Genomic DNA, 10,683 nt, shown 5'->3' on the forward strand with positions numbered 1-10,683 from the left:
AGAGAGAGAGAGAGAGAGAGAGAGAGTAAATTTTGTTTTATAAATAAATATTAATTAAATGTTTTAAAATAAAATATTATTAATGATATATTATTAAAATATATCACAAAGAAAAGAAAATGAACATTTTATTTACGATAAATGTATCAGTAGTAGCGAAGAAGACGAATTCGACTTTGATCCTTATGAAGATAATATAAAAAATAATGAGGACTACACATTTTCCTGGTAATATTTATAAGTATTATCAGAAACATGTATTATCAAGTTACCTTGTTCATTATACGTCACCAGATATAGTTACTAAGAATAGTAGGTATAATAATGAGAGTAAAATTGTTTTTAGCAAAAAGTATAGCGGAAGTTTCATTTCATTTTTTCACTATAAAATTAATCGGAAATTAATGTTTGCTAAATATAAGTTATATAAATATATAATTTATAAATAATACTTAACATAATTTATTCATACTACTAATTTCATATATAAAAAGTATACTTATATATATGCAAAATTATATATGAAATTAATAGTATAAATGCATTTAATTATATAATTTTATTTTTGAAAATTGAAAGTAAAGTAATTATAGAGATTTAAATAATGAAATATTCCGTCGCTTTAAAATAAAATCATTCGACATATTTGATATATAGAAAAATAGTTTGCAGAAGGTAATCCACCCGTTATCGGCTATGTTCCTTTTGGTAATGTACCTTGGTTGAAGGATTATATCGGTGGATCAAGTTATCCTGCGATCAGACCATACATTCACATGTACATGGGAATACCAGTGACTATTTGGGATAGAACTCTTAATTTTATTTGCTACGTGTTGGACGATTTATTTCGTCATTATTACATGATGCCAATTAATCAAAAGCTGACGAACATTTTAGCCGGAAAAGAATTACGTCCATTAACAGAATATGAAAGGAATATTAGTATTGTTTTCATTAACACACATTACTCTTTTGAACCTGCTATACCATTACCACCAAACGCTATTGAAATAGCTGGCATTCATGCACAGACTGCTCAACCGATTCGTGACAAGGTAATAATAATTCTTATGTTCTAATTACAATAAATTATCGTATAAATATTTAATTGACAGATGATATGTAAATTCCTCGATGATGCGGAAGACGGTGCCATTATTATTTCTATGGGAACGAATGTGGCATGGAACAGAATGGAATTAGATAAAGTGAAGATCGTAGCTGCTGTTCTTTCGAAATTTAAGCAACGAATCATTTGGAAATTAGCGGAGGACGTGGATGTACAGTTATCGAAAAATATATTGGCTTTGAAATGGATACCGCAAAATGATATTTTAAGTAAGCATTTATCTATCGCAATATTTTATGACACTGATCGAATGAAATATCTTCATGACTTATATGAATCTCTTTTGTTAACAGCTCATAAAAACGTTAAAGCTATTTGGACACATGCTGGTCTTTTGAGCACTCACGAAGCAATCTGGCATGGTGTTCCAATGATTGGAATGCCCTTTTTCATGGATCAAAATTCGAACATCAAAATGTTAGTAGACAAAAGGGTGGCTATATATTTGAATTATGAAGAAATTTCGATGGATACTGTGGAACAAGCTTTGACAGAAATCATTTACAATCCTATGTAATCGATTTGTTTATCCAATGAATAGAAAAATTCTAGTGGACTACAATAGTACTAAAATTATCTAATATCATATTCCAGATATTCGCAAAATATGAAGAAACTGTCGCGTGAATTTCGCGATCGTCCTATTCCACCACTTGATTTGGCAGTTTGGTACGTGGAATATGTCAGTCGACATCCTGGAAAAGATTTTGGCTCTCCTGGAAGATTCTTGACTCACATGGAACAAAATCTTTATGACGTTTATATCTTGCTTTTCATAATTTTTCTGATTTCTATTCTCATTTGTTGGTATTTGTTAAAGTATCTGAGAAACTTATCTGAGAAATTATATCGTAAATTGTTTATTTACAAAAAGAATAAACAAAATTAGCAAGATGAAACCTTATATTGATTTTGATTTACAAAATGTAGGACACTTAAGACAGGTACACCTGTATAATAGTTATTTTTGGTTTTATGGAAAAAATAAATAATGCTTAGGATAAAGTTACATTATTTCAATTCAATGGCAGATAAAATTTCTTGTTTAGAGATTTTTTTCATCGAACTTCACGATTTCTTTTGCACGAGTTGATTCTTTCTTTCATTCTAAACGAAAAATGATTAATTTCTCAAACATTTGTTTAACATTGAACAAATGTCTCGTAATTCACGCAACTGTAACGAGCCATATCCATCTTTTTTTTTTTTTGGTTAAAGTTAGAAGAAAATGTTAGAGGAGAAAGATGAATGGTTCAACGATGGACTACATATTTATGATTATATCTTTTTCGCAAGTGTACATGCACATGCATTATTGAAATAGTATAACTTTGTGCCGAGCAATTTTTTCATAAAATAAAAAATAACAGGGTTATTCAGATGGCCTCTTTTAAGTGTCCTAACGTTTATAGAATAACTTTAAAACTATAAAATTTTTCTCTTTTTATTTGTCTTCCTTTTTTCTCTTTTTTTTTTTTCATTTACATAGAATAATAAATCTTTCTTTTTCTCTATCAGTTGATCATAGGTTTAAATGAAAATTTAAATTTGTGTTTGTTCTATTGTATTTTAAGATTCCTGATAACATTGAAATCAAATAAAATTTCTAAAAAAATACTTTAAATTCATTAAAAATAAAGAATGTAGAGATTTCACTGAGAAGAGAGAGATTTGTCTTTATATTTGTTGATTTAAATAAATTCGAATTAATATTACTTCTTTTTCTACCTTAATCAACTTTCCTATTGAGGATATATTTCTACTATACCCACCGATTTTATTTTGAATGATAAGTATAAGAAAAAAATAAGAAATGAGATCTCCTTCATAATTTTTTAATATTAAAAAAAGTTGCAAGTGTTAACATAACTATCACGCACTTAATTCAAAATTGAGAATCTATGTGAACCGTCGTATATCTTATAGAAAAGCGAATAAAAAGAAAATAGAAAAATAGGAAAATAATTAAGTTATATGGATGATAATACGAACACCTTAATTACTACGTACGAATCTCATTCAATTCCTTTGACGATTATAGAGAATCAATGAAGGTTCGATGTAGTCGATTTCATGGTAACGTTATCCATCGTAACAACTCAAAGGATTACAAGAAGTACCATAAACACGTTTAACAAGAATGCATTTGGTTGTTCGTTTTCTCTTTCTTTCTTTCTACTGCGGTGTAAAGCAGGTGGTGGCTCATTTACATGCCAGACGATCCGCGAAGGATAGACGCGTGTATAATGGCCTTAAGGTTCATCATGAGATGGTAGTAAAAAGGAGTAGCTAGAAAGAAAAAAACCATTCAAACCCCTTTTTGTTCTTCTTTTTTTTTTTATTTCCCCATCAGTGTTCGCCCACGTTCTACCTCTTCTTCTTCTTCTTCTTCTTCTTCTTTCTCTCTTTCCTCTTCTTCCATTTCTTCTTCTTCTTTTTCTTTTGTCTTTCGTGACGTTGTTTCTTTCTCGCAGCAGTAATTTGCGTCTACTTTTTATATGTATTCGCCGTATCGTTCGTGATTTATACTGCTTGAAAATAATTAAGAATTCTCGAGATCTCAATCCCCCTCTCTCTCTTTCTCTCTTTTCACTCACCTTTCTCTAACGTATCTCATTTCTTTGAGTTAGATAAAATCCTTTGTATCGAACAAACCAAACGTTTTACGTATGATACCTTTGTATAATATTCATTAACTTAGATACGTTTTATGTGAAAACGAATAATTTGTTTTTTGAGAATGCAATATGAATCTTTACATTCAATTTTATCTTAAATATTTAAGTACCTATTTATCTTTCATTTTCTTTTTTCTTCGAATTGGCTTAAATAAAAATATATTATTTTTTAATATATTTTTAATAATATAATTATTTATCTAATAAATATAATAATATTGAGATAGAAAATATTACGTTTTACTTTATTTTTAATTGATAATTTAATTTTTTTTCTATCCCACGTTACGGCGTATGAAATAAATTTAAAAAACAATATTTTAAGTAAAAGTCAGAGATACAGAGGGGAAGAAAAATATGAAAAAAATATATACAAAATGTTAAAGATGTAGAAGAAATGTCAAGATCATCTCTTTTCTTTTCTTCTAAATATATTCTCTTTATTTCTATATGATAACCATTGTTGTAAGGATTTCAACATGTTAACATTAAAAGTTACATTCAAGATTACTGAAAATCATAAAACAATTATTATTACTTTAGATTTATGGAATTGTAATTTCATCATATGGATTTTTCATCACATGGTATTATTATCTATGATAAATGATGTTTACTTTTCTCTAAATGGATAGTTTTTTATCGTAAGAACAAGGCTTTAATAATGTAATAATAAATTTTAAAACAGTGTAATATCATAGAGACATTTCGTGGAATATCGGTAGTTAGTATCAATTGATTGTTGAGATAAAAAACGTCAATAAATAATTAAGATGAACCTCACTTAACGAATTTTATCCAAATCGATGAATGGAACATTTCGTGATGGACTCCTTCTTCAAATTTAATCTCATTAGATTTCTTTTTTTGGGGAGCATTCAAAAATATTGTTCATCGATAAATACCGATTAAATAGGAAAATATGAGATAACGAATTACTGCGACATGTGCTGAAATAAGGTCAGAAATGATAGGATATGATTTAGCAATAAAAAGATTACAATTTTACATCGACACAAACGGTCAACACTTCAAAAACTTTCTGTAATATAAGAAAATTTATTTTATCACATTTAATCTCGAATTATCTTTAATACTAACATGTTGAAATTGTCAGAATACTGGTTATCACAGAGATAAAAAAAAGTATAGCACTCAATTAAAACAAAAATAATGCCCTTGAAATCTCTCCTAGGTTTTCATCCACATAAAAAGTATTTACATCACATTATGTTCCCCTTCATATCATTTAAGTTTTGTACGTAACATTTTTTCATATTATTACAAATAAAGAAAATATTTTAGATGGATAAAGTTTTTGTCTCATTCCGTATACATATATCCCATATACATACACGTATACACGCAAGTTATAAATTAAAGAAATATTTTAAACGTATTTCATATACTGCAATGCGAAATAGAAAAAAAAATATATTTTTTTAATTCGTGAAGGAGATTGTGTCCAAGATACTCCGAGTACTTTTCTTGCAAACTTTTCTTTTTCCAAATGGCATCGTAATACTCGTGTAAAGTTTAAAAGAACATTTTTTTATTGTTGCTACAATGTCGTGAGAGATTGCAGCACGTGGTAACGACGCGTTTGGTTTTATCGTGAAAGTAAGATTTGTTTTTACAGTCGTTCTCGACCGATCGTTGAGATAAAAGCAACGATGTTACACGTAAAACATCGATTTCAATCTATTATGATGAAACAAATAAATAAACAAATAAACAAAAAAACAAGAATTTATTTTCTAATCCATCGATTGTTTTCGAAACGATACGATACAAACCTTGTTTTCTTTTGGTCTTTTTCTTTTTATTGATTTTAGATTTATTTTTATTTCGTATTTGTCTATCAGATTCTTTTCAGTAAAACAGAATTTTGCGTTGAATGTATCGATCACGTTATTTGAGAGTTCGACAATCGTCGTTTCTCATTCACAGTTTCGAGGATCGTCTCGAAATTCAATTTACGTATACCGAGAACGTAAAATCACTAAAGCATGACAAAAGCTTTCTAACAAAAGGATTATTTACAACGAAATCGCCCACATGAGATTCTACAATGTTATAACGTAATTTTCATTTTAATTTTCCGATCGATATGTATTACACTATCAATCATGTTTTTAGAAACATCTTGTGTGTGTGTGTGTGTGTGTGTGTGTGTGTGTGTGTGTGTGTGTGTGTGTACACATACATACAATTGTATGTTATCTCGTGAAAAAATAATTCGAAGATGTAGAGTACAATTTTTGCGTATAAGTCTCTGAGGAATGCAATTTTAAAAATTTATTGATCTAAAATCTTATAATTTATCTGTATTTATTTACCATTTAAAATAGATCGAAGAGAATCAATTTCAAGAAGATCTCGTTTTTTTTTTTTTTACAATTATACGTCAATCAGAGTGACAGCAATTTTGGATAGTATTCTTGATACAAACAATTTGTCGTGAAAGTGAAAATTACGTGATCCTAAATAGTGGATCTTGTCCATGTATTCTCGCGTAATATATCTTGACATTGTTATGGATCGAAAGAGACTGTTGTTATAGCTTGATAGTAGCAACAAGAGGAAGCAGATAATAACATTGCTTGTATTTGTAAACACAAACACGAGTAAAAGCATATGAGTAGTAGTCAAGTTGAAATCTATACTTACCCTTGAAATACTTCTTGAATTTTGTACTTACTGCAAATATGTTGAACAAATTTTAAAAGATTTTTTAACTCGAAGACAAAGCCTTATACGCAAAAATTGTACTCTACATTTTTGACTAATTTTTTCACTTTTGACTAAATTTTTCATATATCACGCGCGTGTATATGTCGTATATACAGGTATATACATTCATATGTATGTTTATATACATATTATATATACATTTATATGTATATATGTAATATATATGTATATATACACACATATATATATATATACTTCTATAGAATTATTAATATATAACACATACACACGTATACATATAATGATTACTATAAAAATTATACAAAATTTTATGATAGATACAATATATTCTCTATTTCGATTTATATAATTTCAAGTAAATACGTTTTATATGTAATTTCTACAATTATTATACTATTTCTATATATTTCATCGAATACGTTCAAATTATTTAATTCATATTTATATTTATTTTTAACTGTTACAATTATAATTAACAATTGACGTCATCTAAACAGTACATAATAACACTTTTAATATTGTTTAGAACAGAAAGAGTGGACAGATCGGAAGATGTAAAAGAATTAATTAAATATACGGGAGAGTTATTAGCAGGTAACACGATGAATGAATTTTCGCACCTGTGAAATTTCCGTTTCGGTCACTGCATGTTCTATTACAATGCGATTAGCTACTTTTATTTCTTAACGTTGCGGGACTCAACGTATCAAGAATGACATGAGTTCGTGTATATTTTTTTTTTTTTTTTTAATAAAAAAATATGACATTACACAGGGAGATTCACTTTTATAATACATTATTTGAATATTATTTATTAATATAAAAAAGACATTGTACAATATAGACAGAGAACCAAATAATTATTGTACGTATATTACTTTATTTTTTCTTTCTTTTTTTATAACCACGTAAATTCATTACTTGAACATTTTTGTTATTTTAAAAATAAAGAAATATATTTCCGATCTGAATGCTAAATTATTCATTCTTATTCGTTGTAACATGATTACGTACTGATATTGTGACTTCGATTATCAATTATAACTATAAAAATTAAAAATGAATATAAATATGAATTAGATGATCTAAATCTATATAATAATTTTTCTTAAATGAAGGATTATGTACATATGTATATACATCAATATTAAACAGAAATTATAACACTTTGAATTTTTACGTCAACTCCGCCACGTCATCAATTTTCGATATAATTAAAAAAAATTATATATCAAAAAATTTATATATAATTACGTATCTTAAAAATGATAAATAATGATATATTTGATTACACTTTAATTACACTTATAATCATTATATTATTATGCATTATAAAATATATATAGTAAAAAAAAGTAAGTATAGTTTGTTTCTCAAGAATGTATACACATACACACACACATTAATATACAACACACATAAGGATGCACCCATACACATATACAAAAATTGTATGATTAGTTACATAGGTTGAATTTCTATGCTTTATTTCCATTGGCTATGTTTGTCATACCATAATTCTAATGAACAGATATCTGTAACTTCTGGTCACTTCTTGATCGGTGATTGCATGATTACTATATTTCAACTATATATATATATATTTTCTTTCGATATATATTTTTTCTAGTAACAAAATAAAATGGAAGAGTTCATAGTGAACAAATGTAAAAAAAAATAAAGAATGTAAAGTTAAATTTCCAAGTAAATAATCAAAAAGAGTAAATCAAATAGAAAGAAAGGAGTTAATAACATTTTTTCTCGATTCAATGTGCGAAACAAATGTATCTACATACTTACTTACATATGTAAGTATATATATATATATATATATATATATATATATATATATATATATATTATTGGTTTGTTCCTCGTAAGAAGCCATTTCAGTTTCACTTCGCTTCCTGTAAAATGCAACAGGATATTGGAGAATAACTCGATGTTCGTCGATCGTCTTGATCGTAGAGATAAATAACGAGGAACGATGGCAGCGAAGTACAGCCCGCGGCTTCTTCCACGTCTTTCAAGCCTAATCAATCAATAGGTTTAATTCTCTGAAAGGAGTATATGACTTAATTTGTCTGAAAGTATTTCTGTTTTATCCAAGAAAATAATGCGGCTTTATTCGTTCTATAACTTTTATAAAAAGAATGAAGAAATTATGGATATTAATTAATTTCGACGATGCCCGTCAAGATTTCGATTTCTGGATTTACGATTAATTGTTTATTTATTATATCTAATATGTTTGTTATAGATAAATAATTAATAATAACATTATATGCACTTCGGATTATGGAATAATAATATTAAAATATATTATGTATCAAACTTTTTAAAAGTATCGCATTATTTTCTATTATTAAATATATTCCATTTGTTCAATCTTATGTAGCTATTACAATAAATAATATGATGTATATATGAATGTACTTTCACATTATTATTTAAAGAAAATCTGAAATATTTAGATAGTTATATTTTTAAGAAAAAAATATATATGTATCATGGTTGCTAAATGTTTGCTAAAAATTGCACTAAAAATTTATTAAACTTCAACATAGTTAACACTTTAATCTAAGGTTTCTTTTTAAAATTTTATAAGAAGGAATTGTTGTATTAACTATTAACTAAACATTAAACCATGCGCGCAAGAATATTAAAAACTTTAATTATCATGAATTTTTGTAGGAAACTCAATAAAGAATTTGAAATTGTTACACATATGTACATTAATTCACAAAATAACGTACGTAAGTGTACGTTACATTATGAATTAAACGATATTACATTCATTAATATGCTGTAATTTTACAATATGTACATTTAAGGGTTAATTGCGGACTGAAAGTTTAACGTTTATGCGTAATATATTTTTATTATGAAATTCGTCTCGTAGGACAAATGAATGCCAACAAGACTACTTGCCTTATCAAAATGTATGCGAGTCTAACTTTCACGATTCGAATTTCTATGGTAACAGAGGGAGACGGAAAAATACATTGGAGAGAAGGGAGAGGAACGGAGAAAGAAAGAGAGAGAGAGAGAGAGAAAGAGAACTAGCAGTATTCACTTGAGACCATTTTCTTTCTTGGACGATGGTAACGGTGCGCGACTGTGGCGGATCGACTGTGAAACTAAGACCATTTTCTATCTTTTTTCTACTCTTCTCTCTCTTTCTTTTTCACTTTTTCTCTCTTCCTCTCTCTCTCTCTCTTTCATTACTCTCGCTTCGTCCTTCATGATACATTTTCTAAAGAGAAATCCGTGAGGAATCGAGGTTCTTCGCAAAGAATCGTCGATAAAAACTCTTTACGTCGGCTCACGAAGAAAGTAATTTCTTCGAAACGCCATTTTGAAAACGTTCTGGCATTTCCAAGCTATTACTGTTGAATCTCTTACTATTATCGATACGAGAAATTTAATTGCATTTACATTTTGTTGACCAGAATAATTTTAATTTAATTGAATTATTATATATACATATATATATTTTTAATTATATATAAAAAGTATATGTATCTATTCTATATACTAATATATATATATATATATATATATATTATAATTTAACCTCCTATAATCCAATTTTTTTGTTCATGTTTAAATTAAAAATTACATAATCTAAAGTATACAGTATCTATAACTTATAACAATTAGCAAACATTAATTTTTTGGTATGAACCAATTATTTGTATTGCAATAATATGTATGACAAAATGAAGTATAATAAAAAAAATTACAAATGCATGAGCGAGTAACTTTGATAGTTATTATATGGCCTTATAGAGGATTAAACGAAATATCCTAAATAATATTATTCTAAATAATATTATATAATAACCTTAAATAAAATAAAAAAAATATACATATAATATAATAAAATAAATATATATAAAGTAAATAGACTTAGAGAAAAAGGATGGCTTTCATTAGTTTTTTTTATATAAAAAAATATTCTTTTGTTTTGTAAAAATTGATGTGAGAGAAAGTAGAAAAGAGAAAGAGAAAGAAAAAAAGAGAGAGAGAGGGAGAGAGAAAGAGAAAGAGAGAGAGAGAGAGAGAAAGAAAGAGAGAGAGAGAGAGAAAGAGAAAGAAAGAGAGAGAGAGAGGGAAAGAGACAGAGAGAGGGAGAGAAAGAGAGAGAGAGAGGGA

At 27.3% G+C, this 10,683-nt stretch overlaps 1 protein-coding gene across 4 annotated transcripts in view; it reads left to right on the forward strand.

Annotated features, from left to right (window-relative positions):
• The window catches only part of LOC122630413 (UDP-glucosyltransferase 2-like), a 4,023-nt gene extending 1,277 nt beyond the window's left edge, over positions 1 to 2,746 (forward strand). For 2 of the 4 annotated variants that reach the window (XM_043814885.1, XM_043814882.1), the window contains 4 exons: positions 666 to 1,058; positions 1,119 to 1,341; positions 1,426 to 1,645; positions 1,727 to 2,745. In XM_043814885.1, the coding sequence (XP_043670820.1) occupies positions 666 to 1,058; positions 1,119 to 1,341; positions 1,426 to 1,645; positions 1,727 to 2,021 (1,131 nt within the window). In that variant the 3' untranslated portion in view covers positions 2,022 to 2,745. Of the gene's footprint in view, positions 1 to 665; positions 1,059 to 1,118; positions 1,342 to 1,425; positions 1,646 to 1,726 lie in introns of all 4 variants that reach the window. The other 2 variants (XM_043814883.1, XM_043814884.1) reach the window with 2 other exon arrangements.
• The last annotated feature ends 7,937 nt before the right edge of the window (positions 2,747 to 10,683 follow it).

The sequence above is a fragment of the Vespula pensylvanica genome, chromosome 7 (genome assembly GCF_014466175.1).
Source record: "Vespula pensylvanica isolate Volc-1 chromosome 7, ASM1446617v1, whole genome shotgun sequence".
Lineage (NCBI taxonomy): Eukaryota > Metazoa > Arthropoda > Insecta > Hymenoptera > Vespidae > Vespula > Vespula pensylvanica.